At 43.2% G+C, this 27,178-nt stretch overlaps 1 protein-coding gene across 2 annotated transcripts in view; it reads left to right on the top strand.

Moving 5' to 3' along the window:
• Positions 1 to 227: 227 nt before the first annotated feature.
• ALDH1A1 (aldehyde dehydrogenase 1 family member A1) overlaps positions 228 to 27,178 on the top strand; it is a 54,078-nt gene continuing 27,127 nt past the window's right edge. The window contains exons 1-2 of one of the 2 annotated variants that reach the window (XM_077816399.1): positions 228 to 323; positions 18,764 to 18,868. In XM_077816399.1, coding sequence (XP_077672525.1) covers positions 228 to 323; positions 18,764 to 18,868 — 201 coding nt within the window. Of the gene's footprint in view, positions 324 to 9,455; positions 9,486 to 18,763; positions 18,869 to 27,178 lie in introns of those variants that run through there. The other variant, XM_077816400.1, reaches the window with a different exon arrangement.

The following is a 27,178-nucleotide window of genomic DNA, read 5'->3' on the forward strand; positions in this document are numbered from 1 at the left end:
ATACAGATTTCAACCTAAGTGAAAACACTGGTGCCCTTGGTGTTAGAAATAAGTAGTGTCATTTTCTTTTTGCAGTGAAATCTTTCATCCAATCATAGTCTTGTATGCAAATATACCATAGCCAGTTCAGACAAAATAGCACAAATAAAGCTAAATGCTCAGTCAGGACAAAATCACTCAGCTTCTCTGATTCCTCATTTCACCTGTGTTTCAGGAGCTAACTAAACATGTCAACTGAAAATACGAAAAAACAAATCCCAGATAGCAACTCTGCTCCAGCTATGCCTGCACCACTCAGTGATCTGAAAATTAAGTATACTAAGGTTAGTATGCATGTTTATTAACTTGCCTTAGGCATTCATATAAGACTATATATGTACTTACCGTAAGTAGTTTTGTTCAAACCATCGAAATAACACTAACTCAATTATTGTTTGCAGTGTTGTAGCCATGTCGGTCCCAGGATATTAGAGAGACAAGGTGGGTGAGATAATATCTTTTCTGAAGAGCTGTGTGTAAACTTGAAAGCTTGTCTCTTTCACCAACAGAAGTTGGTCCCATAAAACATATTACCTCACCTACCTCGTCTCACTACTCAGTTGTGTATTTACAAATGTTTACCTAGATTTAATTCTTATAGTGTAATTTCTGGGAACATTCTCTGATCTCTTCTGTCTTGAGAAACTCTTCCAAGGAGTTGGTAAGTTTTATACTACTATTTTCTGGTGTGCTGTCCATATTTTTTTCAGAAGCTAAGACCTGTGGTCATAAGTATCCTGGAAAGTGTAAATGACCCAGAGAAGGAAACATTTACATCATTGCAATGAACAGCAGCAAGAAAATAAAAGATAATTGTAGAATATGTTAACAATTAGTCTAATTTTTAAATAAACTGGGATATTTACAAACAGATTTTAAGAATTATGCCAATGATGTTGGTCTGGAGGAAGGTTTTTTGTTTTGTTTTGTTTTTTAATAAAACTAAAGCAAGGGTCCTCCTGCATTTGACATATGTTCCTACAGATAATAAACCTGTTTGTCTTGCTAAGCAAGTAACTATCAATAAAACAGCTAAAGTCCACCATTGCTAATTAGTCAGTATTATCAGGAACCTTGTACAATAGCAAATTCTTTCCATACGCATTTAAAAACACAGATAAGGTAAGCATGAAATGGATCCTCTGGGCTAACCCTAAAACCAGACTTGTATTCCTGCCTTAAAAAGACACTTTATGTGTTTCATACCACAGTACACAGAGAGTTGCAAGAGAGACTGAACTTTGAACAAACAGCAAAGTTTCTGCAATCTCAGACTTTCAGGTAGTGTTTGGTAGAGCAAAGTGAAATACAGCAATAAAGAGAAACTGAAAAACTTCTGTAACAATTGTAGCTTTTGCTGGCCATGGCTATCTCAGATTCTGGACATACAGCAAAATGCCACATAGTATGTTACTGCTGTCTAGAAAAGTTCCCAAGTAAAACAATCAAGAAAGTGTTCTTGTTGCGACTTCGTGAGCTAAACTTCAGTTTTTTCCAAAATACGAATATGCATGGGATTGAATTTTAACTTCTCACTAGAGTCAAAACTTGACTTCTTTTCAAACATTAGGGTATAATCTGGAGAGCTCAGTGCCACTCAAGGTCAGCTCTTTTGGACCCAACTCTGCACCCCATTTTCAGGGAGACCCCAAATTGCTTTTGGTACCTATTTTTCATGAATAAAGACTTCAGGTTTGGGACCTCATTTTGTAAATATTTAACAAGCCGTTAAACCTGTGCAAGTGCAGTATAGTTCTGCTATGTGATAGCTCACTTGGGCTATTCCTGTCTCAGAGTATAAAGGGCTTAATCCAGGAAAGATACTTTAGGAACTGCAATGATGCATTTTCAACTGCTGAATTAAACTACAAACAAAAAGGAATGAGGACAAGGTGATGCCCCAAGTTACTGAAGATCTGAAAAGCATAAACTGGAATATTCCTCTCCATTCCCCACTGCTTTCTTTCTTAGCCAGCATAAACTCACTTAGAAAAAACTTTCACTAATAGGAGAGATTCTGTAGGTAACCACAAAACAGTTGTCATATCAGATGTTTTTACATTGCCATCTAAAAAGTGTATTAATAGGAATATGTTTCTTGAGTGTTTCATCTTTTTGCTGAAATAACTAATGCACAAGAGTCTCATCAGAGACTTTGCCATGAGGAAGGTATTTCCCTATATGTGAAGGTATACAGCTTTCAACTAATTCAGAGTTTCATGTGCATTATCGTGTACTCAGGGATTGAACAAAGGGTCAAATACAGCATATGAAAAGATCATTGAATATGTAAATAATTATGGTTCCAATCATGATTCACAGCTGTACGTGTAGAGGGAACCAGTTTCACCTCTGCCCTACGTAGCACTTTCCTCCTTTTCCAAAATCTCACTGAGGACTGTCTATGGGCCAGGAGACCACATAAAATGAGATGGTGAGCTGGGATGAGGGGACCAGGATAGGACAGGGGGTGGGAAGCATACACAAGGTTACAAATACATCATCCTAATACCACACTACCAACCCATGACTAATTCTCTGACAAGCTAATATTGTCTAAGGCTGGACTGACTTTCCTAGCACCCTCCCCTCCCCGACCCTTTATGGGGCTTCCAGGAGAACCAGCTGATGGCAAAGCCCAGGTAGTGTGGCATCGCTGAAGTTAAGCTTCAGGGATCCACAGAAAGGCCTGGGGGGCCCAGAACCAGTGCAGTTGTACAAACTTTTCAATCTTCACTCTCCTTGGACTCCAGCAGATTCTCAAATATTTGTAGATTCTAAGGACTGGACCATCTCCCTGTACAACATGGGAAAACTGCAACCCTCTGCCCTCCTTAGAATGATCTAGGGAAAACTCTCCAGGGGACCCTCATGGACTTTTCCTCACACCATGGGCCCCTTTCACAGGTTTTTCTACAACCAGGAGCAATGTGGCCCTAAATAAATTAGATCCATTTAATCCAGAGGTATTTCTATGATGATATAAGTATTTCCAGATCATAGTCTGTACCCTTCTCATAAAGCATGAACTAAGCATTCTAAAGAGATATTTAACATGCTCAAGAGTCAATTGCCAGAAGCTGGGAATGGGTGACCAGGGATGGATCACTTGATTGTCTGTTCTGTTCATTCCCTCTGGGGCACCTGGAATTGGTGACTGTTGGAAGACAGGATACTGGGCTAGATGGACTTTTGGTCTGACCCAGTATGGCCATTCTTATGTTCTTAATTTGGATGGATTAATTTTTAAATTGTTAAAGAGAGTTTGGATCCTGAATTGGGGCATGATCCTGAATTCCTTCTATACCCAAAACTCCTTAAGAGATGTGCCGATGACATTCGTGAGTATTTTAGGTATGTAAGATTGGCTCACATGTACTGGTAAATATTTTACTTTGTTACACTAAAGAATTAGACAATGATTGTTTAACAAATTATTTCTGTTGTGATGCTTCTGAAAAGAGCAGGTCCTATGGCGCTCCAACAGCCAGGTATCAAAGCACAATTAGTTACTTATCAGGTAGTTAAATTACATGAGGTAGCAGAAAAAACAATATTTCTCTTGCCACCGCTGCTCTTCACAGTGTCTGAGGGAAAAACATGGTGTGTGGAAAGTTAAATCACTTACGGTAAATAAAGGAAAAGAGAAACAAATATAAAATGTATTTTAATCATTACAGCTAGAAGCAAAGAGGAAATAATAAAATGGTTTCAAATTTTTAAAAAAGGGTCAAATCCCTACTCAGCTGCCACCTAACCCTGTAGGTACCTAAAATCCCTAGGTGCCTGAATTTCCACCTTACAGGAGGTATGTTTCTGCCAGTGAGGATGCGCACAGCCAGCTCGTTCTAAGGCACTTGGGCACCTATTTTATGCCTCAACCCCAGCAAGATCCTCAGACTAGGCATTCCCCTGCCTATTTCATCTGATCCAGTAGGCATTGCCACACAAAACAGCCCCGGGGCAGAGGGAGAATGAGGAGGACTCCTCCATCTCAGCCTTTAGCGTGTGGCTAGAGCACTCCCCTGGAAGTGGAATGTAGGGTTCAGTGTCCTCCTTTGCCTGATGTGGAGCAGGGATTTGAACTTTTTTTTTTCCCCCACCTCTCAAGTGAGGCCCTGGTTAGCTGATTATGAGATGTTCTAGTCTGCAGGTCTCTCTGTGTCTCCTACTGCAGCTGTTCCAATGTGTATGAATAATTAAATATGCGCTGGGCCAATGTGAGAGTGGGAATGACTCTAAGGCCCAGTGATTGGAGTACTCCCCTGATTGGCGAGAGACCTGTATTCAAACCCCATTCTCCACACCTGACAGAGAGGAGAATTCAACCAAAGTCTCCAATGTCCTGGGTGAGTGCTAAAATGTAAAAGAAAGGCCTTTTTCCTCACCTGCGTGCCTCCCTGGCATTTCTTGCAAAACATGGCTTAGACTCCTAACTCCAGCAGAGAGTTCATGGCTGAGAATCCCAGAATTTAGGCACCTAACTCTCAGAGAGGGGCAGGGTTTATATTATAGCCATCTCCTCAGCATTTCTGATTGACTAGCTTAGATGGCTCCCCTTGCAGCATGCTGGCTTTTGTGGGTCCCAATCTTAGGTGCCTAATTCTTGCTATGCATTGTATAGGGCCTAGGCATACTAGGGGCTATGGCTTTCACTGGGTGGCAAGATGCCTAAAAGAGAAGCAATACTCAGCATTGCAATACTTAAGTCACTTTGTGGATCTAGCACAAAATAAGTGGGGCAGAATCAGACCCTGCAGATTCCCTTTAATAGTGTTTCAGATTTAATTGACTGGTTTTTGATGGTCCATAGAACTCTTTAGGTTTAGCTGAATTGGTGGGATTTTCCATTCACACAACCACAAACAAACAACATCTATCAAACAACTATCAAACTATCAAACAACCACAGATGTACAGGATAGGGTGGCCAGGTGTCCAGTTTTTGAACAGAATGCCTAGTCAAAAAGGGACCCTGGCGGCTCTGGTCAGCACAGCTCTCCGGAACGTTAAAAGTCCAGTCAGTGGTGCAGTGGAGCTAAGGCAGGCTCCCTGCAGCTCCCAAAAACAGTGGCATGTCAGCCCTCCAGCTCCTATGTGTAGGAGCAGCTCCGCATGCTGCCCCCACCCCAAGCGCCAGCTCTACAGCTCCCATTGTCCGGGAACCATGGTCAATGGGAGCTGCAGGGGAGGTGCCTGCGAATGAGGCATCATACAGAGCTGCCAGGCCATGCCTCCACATAGGAGCCAGAGCGGGGACCTGCCACTACTTCCAGGAGCTGCTTGAGGTAAGCGCTGCCCGGAGCCTGGCCCCTTCCCACACCCCAACCCCCTGGCCCAGCCCTGATCCCCCTCCCACCCTGCAAACCCATCACTCCCAGCCCAGAGCCCCCTCCTGCATCTCCAAACCCCTCATCCCTGGCCCGACCCCAGAGCCTGTAGTCGGAGCCCTCACCCCCTTGTGCACCCTTACCCCCTGAGCCAGCCCGGTGAAAATGAGTGAGAGTGGGGAGAGTGAGCGACAGAAGGAGGGCATGGAGTGATTGGGGGCGGGGCCTCGGAGGAGGGGCGGGGCAGAGGGCAGAGCAAGTGTGTTCGGTTTTGTGCGAGTAGAAAGTTGGCAACTCTAGTACAGGACTATAAACTTGGAGCAGTTATCACAGTTGGTAAGTGTACATGAGTGGATACCAGCTATTTTTCAATATTGTGTTTTAAATTTTTGATTTAATGTTAGTGTAACTGGGTACAGTGCTCCTATTACGGCCCTTGGGCCTCTTAAGAGCAGGCATTCTGGGAAATGTAGTTTCCCAAGAGGGACTGCAAGTCTTGAGGGCACATGACCAGGGAGTCAGGTGGCCACCTTTGGAACAATATAATGGGTACCCTGGGTAGTGAGCGCACTGTGGGGGAATATGATGGCTCTTAGTGAGAAGTATCTCCATGGCAGGAATTATAGGATACATAGAAAAGGTTACCTGTAGAGAAGAGTGTGCTCTTCCCCTCCCAACTTACTGAGACCTGGTTGCCAGGTTCAGGTGTTTTAAGTTGTTTTGATGTTGTTTGAGTCATTTTTTGATGATAAAAGCCAGCCCTGAGGAAAGAACCTTGGATTGAACTGGTTTATTTATTTTGGGGGGGGGAGTTATTTTACCTTCCCTGGCTGGCATATCTGCCCACTATTTTACAGTGGGCAACAATTATATCCAGTTAGATAGAAATCTTTCTTGCCAAAGGATAAACATGGGGTAAATCCAATTTGTAGAGGCCAGCTTGAGTAACATGGGTGCATGCTGAGGTTTGCTGCAGAGCTGGGGATGAGGAATTTCATTTTGAATCCATAGAGTAGTTTAGGAACCACTCCTCAGTTGCTATTGAAACCTTTGGAACTTGAAGCCTTTGCAGAGTAGCCAGCTGCCAGTTGGCGACCAACTGTCAGAGGATTCATGCAGCAGATAATCCTGCCTTTTGTCACCCACATAAGGAGGTCCTGCAGAGCTGTGCTCCACAGCGTATAGTAGACGTGCACACTGTGCAACCCCATGAAACCTTCTTCTCTCTTTCTGCAGAGTTGCAGTAGGTTCCACTTCACACCAAACCGTCTGTGGGTGAAATGCTGTCTGTGTGTGATAAATAACAATAGTAAGATAATAGCACTCTTTGTCTTAAGAGTGCCTTGCAAACACTAATCAATTTTCACAATACACCTGTGGGATGGAGAAATATTATCTGTATTTTCCAGATTGTGAAACTGAGCCATAAAAAGGGCAAGGGTGCCCAAAGCAATAGAATAAATCATTCTCAAAGCCAGGATCAGACCTCAGGAGTTCCTTGCTCCCAGTCCTATGCTCAGACCGTGAAAGTAAGCAAGTAAAATCCCCAGACAAGGACCTTAAGACTTCAATATTGCCTAAACCTCACAAGGCTGAAGCTAAACCCTTGCAGAGCTGCCAATTTCCCACATTTCTGATTGTCTGCAATGACTTGGAGAATTTGGAGAATCAGGATTTTACTATATTTTTATCACTGAAGATGAATTCCAGTCAAATAAGATTTTGCTTGCAGCCACCGTAGAGCTACCACCTGGGTCTGTATTTTGAAATACAAAGCTTCAGAACCGTAGAACAGTGTCAGAATCCATCTACAACAAATGTTGATTTCTAGTTCTAGTGGAAAGGACAAGAGTATGGTCATTATAAGACTTGCCATCTTACTTGAAGATCTCAGTGAAAACAATAGCTCTACCATGCACACCATAACATTTCTAAGTAAAAAGTTACTTGATGCAAAGATTTGACTTGTCAAAAACTCTTAAACCCAATGAGTCATATCCAGTCCTTACAGGTGAACATGAACACTCATACAGCATGTGCAACAGTGGGTGAACATCTGGCAAAAGAAACACCTTACTATGGAAGACCTGGCTATCTGACAGCAAACTACCACACCATGATGTAAGATAACTGCTACTGCTTTTGTAAGCATGGGCAATGAGTGTACTGCAATTCAAGCAGGCCAGAGGCTGATCTTTGTTGCAGCGTCTGTTCACATTGGCTTGTGCACTAGCTGGTTCTGTTTTCAGTGCACCACAGCCCATGTGTCTATGCAGTGTACACTCCAAAGGAGCATAGCTGCCAACATACTCTGGAAAAAATAGCTCCCAGGGTTACAACATATGTAACATTGTGTATAGGTTGGATTTGGGCTTTTTGCACCATTTTCTTTAGTTTATACCTGTATAAGCAAAGTCATAATGTATCCTAACGGAGATGTTTGGATACTGCAATTTTCAGTGTTCTTGTACATTGTACAGGTTTGTACATAGTGAAAGGTTAGGATAAGGAGGAAGTGACATTAGGAACAATAATAAGTAAGGGACTCTAAAATAATAGCATTGTGTCAGTACGCTAAATGCAGTACTTAAACCAATATTTGCAAAACTTCCCAAAATGGTAAGTTTTACTATTACTCCTTTCACAGACAGATATGAATTTGGCATACTGTAGCATCACCCAGCACTGTTATGTTAATATTTACCTTTTACTTTGTCTCTTTTCTTGGCAACATAGCTAGATGACTTCATAGGATTTTTTCTTGTTAACCACCTGACTGCTGTGCATCTGTGCCCCCTCACAGCATCCACAATTTCATATGGACTCCTTAGGATCAACCATGTGAAATTGCTAGGAAGTCATATAGTACCTTATTATCTTTACAACTTTTGACAAGCCTGAGGTTCAGGCACTGTTGGCTGCAGGCTGTGCATATATCTCTTTGGATACCTAGACAAATACACCTCTACCCCGATACAACACGATCCTCGGGAGCCAAAAAATTTTACCGCGTTATAGGTGAAACTGCTTTATATCAAACTTGCTTTGGCCTCGAGCATTTCCGTTATTAATAGTAACTTCCCGCCCCTGACTGACCCCTCAGAACCCCTGATCCATCGAGCCCCCCCACTCCTTGTCCCCTGACTACATCCTCCAGAGACCTCCCCCGCCCCAACCACCCCTCCCAAGACCCCACCCCCTATCTAAGCCCCCCTGCTCCCTGTCCCCTGACGGTCTCCTCCAGAGACCCCCGCGGCCCTAATCACCCCCAGGACCATAGAATATCAGGGTTGGAAGGGACCTCAGGAGGTCATCTAGTCCAACCCCCTGCTCAAAGCAGGACCAATCCCCAACTAAGCCCTGGTCTACACTAGGACTTTAGGTCGGATTTAGCAGCGTTAAATCGATGTAAACCTGCACCCGTCCACACGATGAAGCCCTTTTTTTCAACTTAAAGGACTCTTAAAATCGATTTCCTTACTCCACCCCTGACAAGTGGATTAGCACTTAAATCGGCCTTGCCAGCTCGAATTTGGGGTACTGTGGACACAATTCGACGGTATTGGCCTCTGGGAGCTATCCCAGAGTGCTCCATTGTGACCGCTCTGGACAGCACTCTCAACTTAGATGCACTGGCCAGGTAGACAGGAAAAGAACCGCGAACTTTTGAATCTCATTTCCTGTTTGGCCAGCGTGGCAAGCTGCAGGTGACCATGCAGAGCTCATCAGCAGAGGTGACCATGATGGAGTCCCAGAATCGCAAAAGAGCTTCAGCATGGACCGAACGGGAGGTATGGGATCTGATCGCTGTTTGGGGAGAAGAATCCGTGCTATCAGAACTCCGTTCCAGTTTTTGAAATGCCAAAACCTTTGTCAAAATCTCCCAGGGCACGAAGGACAGAGGCCATAACAGGGACCCGAAGCAGTGCCTCGTGAAACTTAAGGAGCTGAGGCAAGTCTACCAGAAAACCAGAGAGGCGAATGGCCGCTCCGGGTCAGAGCCCCAAACATGCCGCTTCTATGTTGAGCTGCATGCCATTTTAGGGGGTTCAGCCACCACTACCCCAGCCGTGTTGTTTGACTCCTTCAATGGAGATGGAGGCAACACGGAAGCAGGTTTTGGGGACGAAGAAGATGATGATGATGATGATGAGGTTGTAGATAGCTCACAGCAAGCAAGCGGAGAAACCAGTTTTCCTGACAGCCAGGAATTGTTTCTCACCCTGGACCTGGAGCCAGTACCCCATGAACCCACCCAAGGCTGCTTCCTGGACCCGGCAGGCGGAGAAGGGACCTCCGGTGAGTGTACCTTTTAAAATACTATATATGGTTTAAAAGCAAGCATGTGAAAGGATTACTTTGCCCTGGCATTCGCGGCTCTCCTGGATGTACTCCCAAAGCCTTTGCAAAAGGTTTCTGGAGAGGGCAGCCTTATTGCATCCTTCATGGTAGGACACTTTACCACTCCAGGCCAGTAACACGTACTCGGGAATCATTGTACAACAAAGCATTGCAGTGTATGTTTGTTGGCGTTCAAACAACATCCGTTCTTTATCTCTCTGTGTTATCCTCAGGAGAATCAGATATAATTCATGGTCACCTGGTTGAAATAGAGTGCTTTTCTTCAGGGGACACTCAGAGAAGCCCGTTCCTGCTGGGCTGTTTGCCTGTGGCTAAACATAAATGTTCCCCGCTGTTAGCCACGGGGAAGGGGAGGGTTGAGGGGGTAGCTATGTGGTGGGGGGAGGCAAAATGCGACCTTATAACGAAAGCACATGTGCTATGTATGTAATGTTAACAGCAAGGTTTATCCTGAAAGAGTGTAGCCACTGTTTTATAAAATGTGTCTTTTTAAATACCGCTGTCCCTTTTTTTTTCTCCACCAGCTGCATGTGTTTCAATGATCACAGGATCTTCTCCTTCCCAGAGGCTAGTGAACATTAGAAAGAAAAAAAAACGCACTCGAGATGAAATGTTCTCCGAGCTTATGCTGTCCTCCTGCACTGACAGAGCACAGATAAATGCATGGAGGCAAATAATGTCAGAGTGCAGGAAAGCACAAAATGACCGGGAGGAGAGGTGGCGGGCTGAAGAGAGTAAGTGGTGGGCTGAAGACAGGGCTGAAGCTCAAATGTGGCGGCAGCGTTATGAGAGGAGGCAGGATTCAATGCTGAGGCTGCTGGAGGACCAAACCAGTATGCTCCAGTGTATGGTTGAGCTGCAGCAAAGGCAGCTGGAGCACAGACTGCCACTACAGCCCCTGTGTAACCAACCGCCATCCTCCCCAAGTTTCATAGCCTCCACACCCAGACGCCCAAGAACGCGGTGAGGGGGCCACCGGCCAACCAGCCACTCCGCCTCAGAGGATTGCCCAAAAAAAAGAAGGCTGGCATTCAATAAATTTTAAAGTTGTAAACTTTTAAAGTGCTGTGTGGCATTTTCCTTCCCTCCTCCACCACCCCTCCTGGGCTACCTTGGTAGTCATCCCCCTATTTGTGTGATGAATGATTAAAGAATGCATGAATGTGAAGCAACAATGACTTTATTGCCTCTGCAAGCGGTGATTGAAGGGAGGAGGGGAGGGTGGTTAGCTTACAGGGAAGTAGAGTGAACCAAGGGGCGGGGAGTTTCATCAAGGAGAAACAAACAGAACTTTCACACCGTAGCCTGGCCAGTCATGAAACTGGTTTTCAAAGCTTCTCTGATGCATACCGCGCCCTCCTGTGCTCTTCTAACCGCCCTGGTGTCTGGCTGCGCGTAACCAGCAGCCAGGCGATTTGCCTCAACCTCCCACCCCGCCATAAACGTCTCCCCCTTACTCTCAAGATAATGTGGAGCACACAGCAAGCAGTAATAACAGTGGGAATACTGGTTTCGCTGAGGTCTAACCGAGTCAGTAAACTGCGCCAGCGTGCCTTTAAACGTCCAAATACACATTCTACCATCATTCTGCACTTGCTCAGCCTGTAGTTGAACAGCTCCTGACTACTGTCCAGGCTGCCTGTGTACGGCTTCATGAGCCATGGCATTAAGGGGTAGGCTGGGTCCCCAAGGATACATATAGGCATTTCAACATCCCCAACAGTTATTTTCTGGTCTGGGAATAAAGTCCCTTCCTGCAGCTTTTGAAACAGACCAGAGTTCCTGAAGATACAAGAATCATGTACCTTTCCCGGCCATCCCACGTTGATGTTGGTGAAACGTCCCTTGTGATCCACCAGAGCTTGCAGCACTATTGAAAAGTACCCCTTGCGGTTTATGTACTCGGCGGCTTGGTGCTCCGGTGCCAAGATAGGGATATGGGTTCCGTCTATGGCCCCGCCACAGTTAGGGAATCCCATTGCAGCAAAGCCATCCACTATGACCTGCACATTTCCCAGGGTCACTACCCTTGATATCAGCAGATCTTTGATTGCGTGGGCTACTTGCATCACAGCAGCCCCAACAGTAGATTTGCCCACTCCAAATTGATTCCCAACTGGTCGGTAGCTGTCTGGCATTGCAAGCTTCCACAGGGCTATTGCCACTCGCTTCTCAACTGTGAGGGCTGCTCTCATCTTGGTATTCATGCGCTTCAGGGCAGGGGAAAGCAAGTCACAAAGTTCCATGAAAGTGCCCTTACACATGCGAAAGTTTCGCAGCCACTAGGAATCGTCCCAGACCTGCAACACTATGCGGTCCCACCAGTCTGTGCTTGTTTCCCGAGCCCAGAATTGGCGTTCCACAGCATGAACCTGCCCCATTAGCACCATGATGCATGCATTGGCAGGGCCTATGCTTTCAGAGAAATCTGTGTCCATGTCCTGATCACTCACGTGACCGCGCTGACGTCGCCTCCTCGCCCGGTATTGCTTTGCCAGGTTCTGGTGCTGCATATACTGCTGGATAATGCGTGTGGTGTTTAATGTGCTCCTAATTGCCAAAGTGAGCTGAGCGGCCTCCATGCTTGCCTTGGTATGGCGTCCGCACAGAAAAAAGGCGCGGAATGATTGTCTGCCGTTGCTCTGACGGAGGGAGGGGCGACTGACGATATGGCTTACAGGGTTGGCTTCAGGGAGCTAAAATCAACAAAGTGGGTGGCTTTACATCAAGGAGTATTTCAGGCAGGACTTCACGGAGGGTTCCAATAAGAAATGGTGCACCTAAGTTACTGTTCTTATTGGAACAAGGAGGTTAGTCTGGCCTCTGATTGATACATGGCTAGATTTACCTCGCTGCACCTTCCCTGTGAGTGACTGCAGTGTGACCTAGAGGAATGAGTCCCCTAGACGGGGGAGGAGGCAAATGAGTACAAAACAAATCTGGTCTATTTCTTGTTTTGATCCACTCCATCTATCTTTTACATCTTTGGCTGGCAGCAGACGGTGCAGAAGGACTGCATGCATCCACATCTCATGGCTGCTCGGCAGAAGATGGTACAGTACGACTGCTAGCCATCCTCATCTCTTGCCTGCGCGGCAGAAGATGGTACAATACGACTGCTAGCCATCCTCATCTCTTGCCTGCCCGGCAGAAGATGGTACAGTATGACTGCGAGCAATCCGTATCGCCTGCCTGCTCACCATAAGACGGTTCAATAGGACTGACTGCAGGACTGAAGAGAATGACCTGGTCAAGTCATTCCAAATTTAGTCCCTGCGCCCATGTCTGCCCAGGCGCTCCCAGCCGACGTGGCCAGGAGCACCTCGGACACGACGATGACGGCTACCAGTCGTATTGCACCGTCTGCTGCCAGAAGGCAATGGGTTGCTGTTACTGTGTAGCAATGCCGTGCCTCGTCTGCCAGCACCCAGGAGACATACGGTGACGGTTACCTGAGCGGGCTCCATGCTTGCCATGGTATGGCGTCTGCACAGGTAACTCAGGAAAAAAGGCGCGAAACGATTGTCTGCCCTTGCTTTCACGGAGGGAGGGAGGGAACGGGGGCCTGACGATATGTACCCAGAACCACCCGCGACAATGTTTTAGCCCCATCAGGCATTGGGATCTCAACCTGGAATTCCAATGGGCAGCGGAGACTGCGGGAACTGTGGGATAGCTACCCACAGTGCAACGCTCCGGAAGTCGACTCTAGCCTCGGTACTGTGGAAGCACTCCGCCGAGTTAATGCACTTAATGCACTTAGAGTATTTTCTGTGGGGACACACACACTCAAATATATAAAACCGATTTCTAAAAAACCGACTTCTTTAAATTTGACCTTATTCCAAAGTGTAGACATACCCTAAATCATCCCAGCCAGGGCTGGATCCCACCCCCGACCGTTATCCACACCCCCACCCACTAACAGGCCCCCCAGGATGCCAACACCCCTGTTCCCCATCCCCTGACTGCCTCGCCCCCAGAACCTCCAAACCATCCAACCTGCCCTGCTCCCTGTCCCCTGTCCGCCCCCCGAGACTCTCAGCCCCATATCCAACCCTTCGGCCCCGGCCCAGCACTCTTAACACGCTGCTCAGAGCAGCGTGTCAGAGCCAGACACACTGACGCGCTGATTCACCAGAGCGCGCAGCCCCACCCCCCCAGAGCGTGGCTTTACCACGTTATATCCGAATTTGTGTTATATCGGGTCGCGTTATATCGGGGTAGAGGTGTAATCTAAAATGTGTACAAAAATATAACTGTAGGATAGTAGGCATCTCAGTTTAGGAAATATTTTTGTGGACTTGAGGTTTTCTTATCAAAATATCCACCTTTACCATTTTTTTGGTCACAGTCAGTTTAAGTAATATATCTAGTTTTTGAGGAAATCAGTCTCCATTCTCCCGAATGAATTTAAATCCTTTGTTACACAATTTATGTGGTGGTGATATCCACATGCTAAATTGCAAGGCCATGTGATAAATATATTTATTCTGCTGTTACCTGCTTTCTGCCCTGTGGTAAATCAAGCAACTTAAAACAAATTCCTACTAGGCTGAGCTATAGAACAGGGTGATATTGGAAATGGGATTAAATCTTTCTCATGCTCACTCTGCTGCAGCTTTGTCTTGCTGCACCCTTTGAGTTTGGCTCCATGGTGGTAATATGAGGGACTGACGGAGGAGCTTTGTGCCAGAAGGTGATGGTTTTAGCTATGACCATAGAGATATGCCCGCTAAAAAACCCCCACTATGAACGACAGTGGTAGAGTTAGAGCTTGTTGTAAAATATAATGCAGAGGGTGAGGGATCTGGATCCACAGATAATGGAGAATACTTGATAGGGGAGGGTACTTATTTTCACTATTGGTGGTCTTATATAATAATGCCCACAATAAAGACTAGCTAAGGTAACAGCAAGCACCAGTGTGAGCACTAATCTTTTTACCCATTAGGGTATTTCTTACCGATATTTTTCCTACTTCCTTTTCTAAACCAAACTATATGCTGCTTGTGAGGCATTTCACCAAAAAGTGTTGACTTTTTGTGAAAGAAAACTTAGCTCTTCAGAGCTGGTGAAGAACTCTTTAATGGAGCGTGGATCTAGCCCAGTTAATAAACAAAACCTTGTTCTAGTTAACATTTATATAGAAACCAGTACCTTGAATTTCACCCAACTGTTGAGTGAATTACTTCCCACTTGGCTCTTTTAAAATTCAATATCAATGTTAAGATTTTACAGGCACTCAATAGTTAAACCCTACAGATCTGAAATATATGGGGAGGCATTTTTCCTGTTTCACTCTCTCAGCAACTGCTGGGCCAGTCCAGTTTTGCACCACTCTTAAAAAGAGGCTATGTCTTAAAGGCACAAAAGAGAGCACAGTATTTGATGCAAAACTATTATAATCAGTTTACCAAGGTATAATGTTCACCAGAAAGAAAAACACTTACCCTAATTTACCATGGTGACATGTGAGATGTCAAATTTTCCTTATAGTTACAAAAGAAAATAACTGCAGTATCTCCAACACCCCTTGCTGGTAACTGTAGGTAAATGTTGACTTTTTGATAGCAACTGCTTTGGTTTCTTTCACAGCATTTTATAGGGAGACGTTGTTTATACCGGCTGTACAGGCACTCACACTAACCTTCAAGCAGGATTTACAAGTAACTGAACACCAAGGAGAGAGACAGAATTACCCATTTATGAAATCCTCATTTTGTGTAGTTTTAGAACATATGCAGTCAGCTTAGGGACGATCGGTGTGGCCTAATACCAAGGGGAAGGAAAGTGCCATATGGAACAGACTACAAAATTCAGAGTAAAAAGCAGATAAGATTGGGTGGTGATTTTATCCCTGCCAATCCTGAAACTTCTCTGCTGTCTTTGAAGAAAGTGCTCACATTTGACTCTGTTGTCATCCAGACATTCTAAGGAATTCAAATATTTACTTCTTGCGGGGGATTATTCCAGAGTGAGAGTGAATTTGCAAATAAGATAATCAAATGTTTTCCTGTGTGAGTGACGTCATTTGTGTGTTTAATGTTACTGATGATGGATAATGATATCCATTCCATCTAGTTTTATTAAAGTGTGCTTCTGTGCCAGGATATCTCAATGTTCCTATCTGTGCGTGAGGGTGGTTGTTCCAGCTATAAAAAGGAAAACTGGCATGTGCTGCTCTTTCTGCCTGTATAAAGGTTAAAGCTACATATGTAATGCAGTTCCTGGCAAATATGAAATAATCTTTGGATGTGATCTCAGCAGTTTTAAGGTTGCTGCATAAACCAGTTTGATTATCTTTGCTTTATACTGGCCACAGTACATGTTTTGTTATTCATTATGTTTGTTAATTACCAACAATGTGCTCAGTCCTATATAAGAGCTTAAAATCGAAAAGACAGAAACCAATAAGACAGGATAACCAGAGGGGAGAATAGCTTACTGTTTTGATTTGTTTTTAAATGTCACATACTAGCCCACTTCTAGTGTGGACCGTGCAAGAAGTTAGTCATTAGAAATCATTGGAATGAGAACCAGTTGCTGGTTTGGTTACCTGGGATGAGGAAGGTATTCCAGGCAAAGGCAAAAGCATGGAATAAGGCACAGAGAAAAATATGAGAGAAGGAGATAAATGGAACATCAAGTCTGGTGTCATTTATAGAGGGAAAATGGTGAGACAGACATGATAAAAGATTTAATCAGAGATATAGGGTGGAGCGAAGTTGTGTAAGGCCAAGAAATGCTAATCTGATGTGGTGGATGACAGGGATCCAATGAAGACACTCAAATGGGTGGTGACGTAATCACAAAAACACTACGGTATATCAGAAAACAATTTTTTTCTCGTTTCCTATGATTGGAAATCCCCTTTTCACAAAATATATAACAGTATAGCAGATACGTTTTAAAATCCATACACACACACACACACACACACCCAAAATTAAAAGAACATTAAGGTTGCAAAGTGGAGCTCTCTTGGGAACTCAAGTTGGTAACCATCTTGCCTAAAAATACTATGTGGTTATGTAATTAAAGACCATGCACCAAGTTCCTTGCCGGTGTAAATTTGGTGCAGCTCAGCACCAGCAGAAAAATTGGCCCACACTATTGTAATGCATACATACAGCCTTCACTTTTGCATTGCCAGACTTTTGAGAGCTTAACTTTGTGTCTGTGTGAAACTTCCTAGGGGTGTGTTGTTTTTAAAAAAAAAAAATTAAAAAAATGATAAAACAAACATAGGTGTTGGAACTAGGAATGCTGGGCGTGCTGCCGCACCCCTTGGCTTGAAGTGGTTTCCATCATATACAGGGTTTACAGTTTGGTTCAATGGTTCTCTGCACCCCCACTATGCAGATTGTCAGGGGGGCTGGAACAACAAAGAAATTCTGTCCCACACAAACCTTTGCTAGAAAACAGTAGGATACTCTCAATGTGTGTGCAGAACAAGGGAGGGGCTCCTGCAGGATGATGCAGGGCTGCTCTGAAGCGCTTCATCATGCCCTACATAATTTCAAACACTGACTGGAAGGATATGGGACTCCTTTGGAATGAAAACACATAGTCAACCTTAACTATAGACCTTGTTTCACAATCCATCTGTAATATTCTAGAATTAACATGGAAACAAGTTACTGTGCACCATGTTCTGCTCTCTGGTCATGGTGCAACCTACTGAAGTCAGTGCGGTTTCCTCCACGTAGCTGAGAATGCAATTTGACCCACTATATTTAGAATATATCTCATTGCACAATGTTTTCACTTAAATAACACAATAATTTATAGTATTATAACAGTTTTAATAAGTTTCCAGCATTGTTGCATGCATTTTGAAATATACGTGCAATGTGTCTTTAAGATCCATCTAATCGTTACAAAGACAATCCATGTTTTGGCTAAATAAGCAGTGTCATTTTAGTAAATGCCTCTTGATCTGTGGATACTCCTCCATGAAATGAAATAGATTCCTTAGTTCCTGTAAAAGATTAATATCATTACATTTCTGCTTTTAAATAAGCTTTTTATTAGGATCATATTTAATGAAGCACCAGTCCGCAGGCCACAGGGATTTGGAAATAAAATCACAGAGATTAGAGTTCCTTTTTATTTTTCTCCTGTGATATGGAAGTAAAGGAGTGTACAAACCACATTTTCTTGCTCTTGCACTATGCCTCAATGGTTCCTTCTTTGTTGTAGATTTAATTAAATTGGCTGCAGCATTTTAGTGTTGTCTTTCATTTCAGAGACACATGTTGTTTGAAAGGAAATGAAAGAAAAGTTAGATAAACAGTTAAATAAAATTGCTCTCTCCAAAACATCTATGACTGCTCTGACCTAGTTGTTTGTCATCTTCTGTTAGGTGACAAATCTTCTGCCTCTGAGACACAAAGGCTCCCCTGGCAGCAAAACCTGTATGGTTCTGCTGGGCAAAAGGGAGACAGGATTTCAAGAGGGCTATACAGGGAGTTTACATTCCCTGTGCAGCACAGAGCTCAGTTTCTCAAAGAGATTCCTGTATGCCTGCGGAGCAGGACAGGAGAATATACTGCTACACCATTCCATCTGCCGTCCCTACCTATGTTGAAGGGGTTTATTAATACTAGAGGAGCTGCAGTAGTTGTGAAAGTGGATAGAAGGCTCTGTAGGTCATATACTGCCTTCTATCCACTTGTGCTAGTTCCCTGAGTGCCAATGATCTTAAAGAAGCAATTATTTTATTATATGAGATGAAAGCCATGAGAGAATGTCTGCATTTTTTAAGTCATTGGTGACTCGAAGCAGATCGGTGAATGTTACTGAAATTTTCAAAATCTTTAAAATTCCACATTTATTTATCCGTATTTACTCTGCAGAACTCGAAGGGGCCTATTCCCCATTGATGCATAGGGACCTAAAACAAAAAAGGATCGTTGGATAGCTATCAGGTGATACCATACTAATATTTCATTGCAACAAGTAATAAACTACGACGATATCTGTGTTATTGATGATGTTCCACTCTTTGTTTCCTTATTTCCTTGCAGATATTTATAAATAATGAATGGCATGATGCAACTAATGGCAAAAAATTTGCAGTCTATAACCCTGCAACTGGAGATAAAATTTGTGAGGTTGAAGAAGGAGACAAGGTAGGTTTTTAAAGCTTTGCCATGTCACTGCTTTCTTTGTATCCAATCCAGCACTTGCAAGGCAATGGGACATATGCTGTGCTGGTGCCAATTGACACAGTTCCACGACTTCCGTGGAGCTATACAAGCTTCCCCCAGCAGAGCATTTGGCTCCATGACAGCTTTGCTATTGATTACGCTGAGACCAGGAGCAAGACCTTTTTATCAGCCACTACTCCAGTGTACAGTAGTTTGTGAATCTGGAAAAGGATTTAGTCGCTCAAGTAAACTTGAAAAAAGAGAACATTTAAGAAACAAAGCCCCAAACCCTGTGTTTGGCTAATTGCTTTCTTGATTCGTCTTACTATTATTCTGGCTATTTATGTCTGAATTCTTTCCTCCCATACTGCCCAGCTCCTTCTTCTGATTGTTCCTTCAGTGAAGATATAATGACATACCTGATACCATGAAAATAACTGGGATACAATGTATTCATCACTGACTGATTTATTTCAAAGTTTTGCTTACTGTGAAAGCCTTTCTTAACAGTTCTATTCACACTAAGCGCATGTACTATGTAAGGACAGTTACAATAGTCAGCCACACTGGTATTTGGCCACGCTAGCCACGTTAATCCCTTAACTCATATATAAAATGTCAGGGAATCTTTGCTAACAAGTGGTCACAACTCTGTATGTATGTCTTTTGTGAATGATGACACTTCCAATAAGAGGGTGCATCCTTACAGCACAGTGGATCATTGATTTCATACAGATTTGCAGTGATGAATGCTGCCTGCTGGATCACCAGCACCAGTTCCTGTGAAATGGATCTGGCTCATACATTCCTAATTGTTAAGATTTGATGGGAGGACTGCAAAAGGTGGTAATAGCTGAAGAGAAATGTACTTATTTTGCCATGTATAAGACCATTTAGGGGGGAAAAGATACACTTACATACAGATTTCAAAAATCTGGAATGGAACCTGAAGAGCTGAAGAGCAACTTTCGTATATTTTCATAATTTTGTATAATTTTCTGTTTGAAAAGACTTTGCTTAATAATACTATCTCGTTTCAGTGCACATTATCAAGTACAGAGAGATATGTTTAAATATAGCAGGCTCTTTTGTTTCCATAGTTTTAGGACTGATATCCAGAGACATTTTTTGGATGAACTCTCTAAAAGGAAGCCTGAGATGCGGGTGTTCTATTTCTAGCTGACAACTGTAGAAAAACTTTTAACTAGACCTGTGGAAAAAATTACTGGTTTTATCTGTTAATGTTTTCATTCATGCAAATATTTGCCTTTGTGTATGTTCATTCCCGAGCATGCATGTATACACAGGCACATGCAGGCACACATTTTTTCTGTTTCTATAAAGTTTTCTCATTTGTGACATCATTTTTGGCCTCAAAATTGGCCCGTTTTTGCTTAGAAAAGTTTGCACACAAATAATGAGTTTTGTGTATATAGATGGGTCTGTGGTGAAATTAATAACAAAATGCAGAAAATACAATTTTTCAGGGCTTTTGCATTTCATTAAAAATATTTTGCACCTGTTTTAATACTAAGTACCCAGTCCTGTTTTCACTGTATATTTCATAACTCCCACTAAGTCAACAGCCATAAAGAAATGCTTATTGGGCTGAATCTTCAAATGTGATCACACCACAATTACCCTAAAAAAGTGAGATGGCCAGAGGCTAGGTCAGTCCCTTTTGTGACTTTGAGGATGAACAGGCTGGGACGCTACTTCCACCAGATGACACTGTCATCAACAGAGTCGCTGTCCACACCATTATTCTGGAGGACCCCATGTAACCCCTTTTGCCTTGACTTATGAAACTGTACCTTGCTTTTAGAAGCCCTGGCAAAAGATGTTTTAATTACGCTCTCAGCTGGTGTAGAATGGTTGTTGAAAGTGCTTTTGGCAGATTGAAATCCCATTGGAGATGTTTATGACCCATTTGGATTCCAGTGTCTGTATTACTGTCAATGCTGTACTGGGTCTTGCTGTGCTCTTCACAATCTTTGCAAAGCCAGAGGCGAGTCATTTCCTCCTGAATGGAGCTATGACAGATAGGGGCCACTGAATCAGTACACTCAGTCAGAAGCCACTGCTGGAGCTGGATGTACCCAGGCAGAAGTCAGAGATGCTTTGTGCTCCCACATTATAAACTTGCATGGCCCAATGGAAGAAGGAGAATAGTACATTTGTGAATGTGCTTGTCGGGGATGGGTGGATGGAACTCATTGATTGATGGTGAGGGAGGGGTGGAAGGTTGGGGAGGGGTGGAAGGTTGATTGTCATGCAATATGCTTATGACCACTTCCCGAATGGGGTTGGGTGGTTGGTCCACAGTATGGACTGACGTAAGGAAGTGATTAAAATACGGATTGAGGTAGCTAACTGTTTAGAGGACTAGTGTTTGCATATTAATTCCTAATTGTCCCTAATCATGTGTTTTACCCTTATAATTTGAAATGTACATTGTGTGATGTGATGCAGTGATAGCAATACACTTTCTTGATGATAAAATAAAAAGCTTTATTTATAAACATGTATTAGGAAAGTACGCCATTAACCCATTGCCAGGAAGGCCAGCGGCCATTACCACACCAAAACACCAGTAACAACAGAACCTTTTTTAAAAAAAAAAAGCGCATGAACAAGAGCAAACAGAAACCCCCTACTGTTGCATGTCCCCTGCCCCACCCCCTATTCTCCTTGCCCTTCTTTTCCCTTTTGCCACTCGGTGCTGGGTGAGATGGGAGGGGGTCTATATGGAGGATAGCAAGGGGCAAAGTTGCCTTTCCCAGTCGTTCATGGGGCCTGCTTGCATGGGCCACCCAGCCATGGAGTTTTTCCCAGCTGTTTCTGGACTGCATCACAAGGCACGGTGAAAGAGAGTCAAGCTCCGATATGAGTGATGCAGCAGGAGCTGATACTCTTGTGGCCATTAGTGATATCAGCTGCTCAAGCAGTTCTTTCTGCTAAGCTCTGTCCTCTACCTTTAGCCACCATTCCTGTTCCAGGAACTGCAAAACAAGAGACAGCTCCCATGTTGAAATCCTGCCCTCAAACCTGAGCCTTTCCTCTTGCCTCTCGCCATGACTTTCCTCTCTCTATAAGTCCCTCCATCTTTGGTGCTGGACCTGCTTGTTGGCCCTCTCCAGAATTTCAACCATATGTTCATCATGGAAACAGTCTGTGAAGGTGCAAGGTGAAGGTTCAGGCTTCTGCTGCAGTATAGGTGAGTGGTGGAGGTGCTGCAGCCAAGAAGAGGTCAAGGGGCCTGGAACAGGACAAGATACAGAGGGATATTGTCTCAGATAAACTCAGAGCAGGAGCATAGACAAACTTCGTGTGGTATTTCAAGGACTTAAAATGTTACTTTTCCAAGCTTCAGACCACAGAAGCTCCCTGGACACAGCCTGCTTAATCCCAGCAACAGAAGTACAGGAACGATGGTAAGTTAATTTGAAAGCTGGTTTTTGCTTTCTAAAAATTGTAGAACTACTTGGCCTTGCGAGGTGGGAGCATCAGTGGCTGAGCTCCAAAAGCTTTTTCTATCATTTCAGGCCTTCCATATTTTGGAGGACATAACAGTCCTTTTTGTGCCCAATTGACACAGAGAGATGTTATTCTAGTCTGCTGGTCAGAAACCTGCAGCGTATGCAGCTGAAGTATTCATACGTATAGTGACTGAACAGCACATCTATGAGTGGAGTTGGCTGGTCAGCTACCAAGGTGGCCCAGGAAAATGATTCCTTTTCTGAAATGTGACTGCCTATCTGGAGTTCCTGTTTCAAGAAAAGTTTACAGCTATCAGCACCAGGAACTGGGTCATAATTCGTGACTGAATCAACAGGATGATTTCTTAGCTTCCGCATGGCTTAGCCTGTTATGGCTGCCCACAAACACATAGAACTCCACAGCCATCCTCCTTATCCCCCCTCCTTTCCCCGGCCACATTTCTGGACCAAATTTCAAACTCTAGTCAAATATGGCACAAAGAGTTTTGTCACCTATGGACTGCATGGACTACTTCTAACTGACATGGACTAGATTAGTAAATGGAAAACATTTCCCCTTCCCCTTCCCACAGTTCACTGTTTTCAGTCAAACTCCTCATAAAACGGGCATGAAGTCAGTGAGTTGCCCAAGGTGCAGTTCTGATCCCTGGTTTGAGACCAGAGTAATGTTAATCCACTCCATGAACTGGTCACCGAGCCAGTAAATTTGCAATGCTGCCAGCTTCTTTGCTATTTCCTGGTACACGTGGTCATTCTAAGTACTCTGACTAAAGTATACAGTTTTGCTGGCTTTATACCAGAGATTTACCCAAATCTGGCTGTGCTCCCATGACCATGAAGCAGTACGCTTTGCAAAAGACTTCTTCTGCTCAGCCTTTATTGCAAACCCAGAAGAGTCTCATGGTGGGTTTGTAGCTCAGTGTTGGGAAGACAATGGAAGGGTTGAACACTGACCTACCAAGCTGCTGCATTACACCAATGGGGATTCTGTCTGTTTCCCTTGAGTGGATTGGAGATGCTAAGGACAGAGCGGACAAAGGAAGTTGGCCCATGGAACTGTGGGATACTTTTGGCAGACTCTCAGGACCAAGTCAGAGGAGGCTGCATCTACACTGTAAAGCAACAGAGCTTAAATCCTGCGTCCTGGCTTGACTTGGGCTCATACCCTCCACCCCTGCAGGGTCCTAGAACCTAGGTCTGAGCCCAAGAGATTTGTGTGTAAACAGAAGAGGGTTTGGGCTCAAGTCTGAATCTGGGCCCGGGCTTACTTTGCAGAGTAGACATACCCAAAGTTTCACTGTCACAAAAAACCCTTCATATTCAGCCTAAATGCCCCCTTAATGTTCTCGGATTTCTCCCAGTTTTATCACTTTTTACTAGACCAAATCATTTGTTTACTTTATTATATATTCAGCCTTTGAATACATAGGAGCTGTTGCTCAGCTTCCCATCCCCTTTCAGTAATCATTTAACCCTAATATGGTACTGATCCAGATCCAGCATAAAATATTCTGTCTGCAGCATAATTCTGTGGATTCTAAATTACAGGTTTCAGCACTTTACCAGAAACCTGTACCATAGATTTGACGATAGGATTCAGGTCCAAGTGTGATTGTCTGATAGGTGTCCAAGCATAAGAGCTGATTGTAAGATACCTGGCAATGTTTGGAACATCTTTGCTATGCAAGTTTGGATCTATTTCTTATAAAATAGATGGCTAGATAAAGTCCCTCATGAGAATGGTTTCCTGTGGTGTCAAATATCTCAGGAGGACTCATGATGTTGGATACATGACTGCATTTATTGAACAAAAACTCCATGTAATGTAAAGCAAATGCACATCTATAACAAGTGTTTTGTTTTTTTAAAAAACCTAGTAAATCTGGCCTTATGAAATCTGGTCTTGGAATTTTTCATTCTTGTCCTTCTCCAGTCCAGGTTGTCTGTAGCTGATGCTCAGTGTGGCTTCGTCTTCATTTTTCATTCCTTTTGTCCTTATCCAAAGAATTTCATAACCACTCTTGATTGTATCTCACTGGCATTGTAGGTATCTTTCATGTAAAGTGCTACCCCTCTGTCAGGGTTCCCTCCCTACTCTGAACTCTAGGGTACAGATTCGGGGACCCGCATGAAACACCCCCTAAGCTTATTTCTACCAGCTTAGGTTAAAAACTTGCCCAAGGTACAAATCCTTCCTGGTCCTTGGATGAGTACTGCTGCCACCACCAAGTGAGTTAGACAAAGATTCAGGAAAAGGACCACTTGGAGTTCCTGTTTTCCCAAAATATTCCCCCAAACCCCTTCACCCCCTTTCCTGGGGAGGCTAGAGAGTAATCTACCAACCAGATAGGTAAACAAGGCGAGCACAGACCAGACCCTTGGGTTTTTAGGACACTAAAAACCAATCAGATTCTTTAAAAAAACAGAACTTTATTATAATGAAAAAAAAGTAAAAGAAGCACCTCTGTGAAATCAGGATGGAAAGTAATAAGACTTAAAACACAGATGATTCCCCCGTAGGCAAAACTTCAAAGTCACAAAAAACAGGGATAAACCTCCCTCTTAGCACAGGGAAAATTCACAAGCTAAAACAAAAGATAATCTAACACATTCCTTGCTATTACCTACTATTTCTGTAATATTAGATGTATCATTTCAGTAGGAGCTGGATTACTTGCTTGGTCTCTCTCTGTCTCGGAGAGAACACACACAGAGCACAAAAACAAAGCCTTCCCAGATTTGAAAGTATCTTCTTTCCCCATTGGTCCTTCTGGTCAGGTGCCAACTAGGTTAATTGAACTGATTAACCCCTTACAGGTAAGGGGATTCTGTACCTCTGGCCAAGAGGGATTTTATATTACTGCATCCATAAAGGTTGTTACCCTTCCCTTTATATTTATGACACCTTCTACTACTTCTCTTTTTAATCTTTAAAAATCAAGTTACATTGCAAATCAGGTTGGCCTGATATTTGATCATCCTCAAATTAAATTACTCATGACCTGCAACTGTTCACTTAACATTTGAAACTCTTGTAGCTTTCATTCTTTACAAGCAATCTAACAACTCGTTAAATAAAGAGATAATGCTGTTCAGCATACAGGTTTGCTTCATATGCAGTAATTTTGTAAACTAATGTGTAATGACAACTGCTATTAACTAAATTGTCTAGTGAAATGTACAAATCTAATAAATTACAGTCATTGTAAACCTAATATTCTAGAGTCTAGTCTTTAGCCAAGAGATTTTAGGAATTTAATTTGTATGTACAATAGAGTTAACAGAGAGCTGTACACTGCCTTTCAGTGTGTTTTTTTTTTTAAGTGAAGATTACAAAGTACAGACACATATGTGAATGGGAATGGTTTTCCTTTCAGTTAGATGGCTCTTTTAGGCTATGCTCACTAATCCTGAAGGCCCCTAGTAATAATAAAGCATGACTACATTTATTTAACAAATGGTCAGTGAGATGTAAAGTAAATGCACATTTATAACAAGTGTTAAAAAAAAAAAAAAAAACCTAGTAAGCCTGGCCCTGTGCATAATTATCTGTCTCTGTCTCTTGGTGTAGATTTTCTATGTTAAATTAAGTCTCATACAACTGACAGAACAGTTTTATATTTTATATTTTTTGCTCAAAGGATTAATTAGTTGAATTTTTGTTTTGCTTTCTGGTTTTATGGATTCTAACTAGCTATTTTTTACTGTAGAAAAGATCACTACAAAAATAAGCATTTGATCATATATAGACTAAAAGCATCTATTATCCTTAGGCCAATAGGCACCATAAAATTAAACAGTATTAATTATTATTTTATACAGTTGTTCTGGGTCATTAATATCTGACAGAGTGCATGGGAGAATTTTGAAATTTCAACAAGTATGATGGAAAATGTCTTGAACATATTTGCATTTTTTTTACCACCAGATCTGCAAATTCTATTCATTATATGATATTGGAATCACAATTAATTAAAATGAGAATTTGAGACAATTTTAAATGGTCTAGCCCAACATTTTCACCCTTGGGTGCCTAAAACTAGGCACTTAAATAAATGGCCTAATTGTCAGAGGTGCTGAGCACCCACAACTCACTATTGGCTTATGTGTGGATCAGATGGGTTGTGAATTTGTGGGAGTGAGGAAGAGGATCTGCCACTGTGCAGACCATTCAATCCTCTCTCTCAAAGCAGGGCCACATTAAGGGTACATGGAGGCTACTTCAGCCATTGAGCTGAGATTGCTTCTGCAGAGCAGCTACAAGGCTACTCAGTCGGCTTGTAGGGTGGATGTTCCCTCATTCTGCTGTGCATTTCCCCTGGTATTCATGCTGAGTGAAGGGGTGGGGCGTAATACCATAGAGACATTGTGTACCATTGATTTTTACACTCGTAGGAAAACATTATGTCTAAATCAGTACATGGATTACATTCCATCATACAGTGTATATAGTTGTTTCATCCATGATAAAGTATAAATGTTCAATTGGGGATCAAATCCTTATCCCTTCACAATGTCCAAGTACATGGTCTATGCATGTGGTAGCTTCCATTTAGGGAAGGAATCCTCTCCATCAGGCTACAAAATATTAGCGGAATATTAGCTTTATTGTAGCCTCAATATTCCCCATAGCTACCGTGCCTTCCCATGTAGGTGGGATTGGTCAGCAGAGCTACATGGTCATGAATCCACCTGCTCCACACACTCCTTTCCTTCATCCTGCCCCCAAACCTCATGCTGACTTGGACACAGAGAGCCACTGTGGAGCTGTCAGTGCTGTGATGGTAAGTAC

Source organism: Eretmochelys imbricata, chromosome 5 (genome assembly GCF_965152235.1).
Source record: "Eretmochelys imbricata isolate rEreImb1 chromosome 5, rEreImb1.hap1, whole genome shotgun sequence".
NCBI lineage: Eukaryota > Metazoa > Chordata > Testudines > Cheloniidae > Eretmochelys > Eretmochelys imbricata.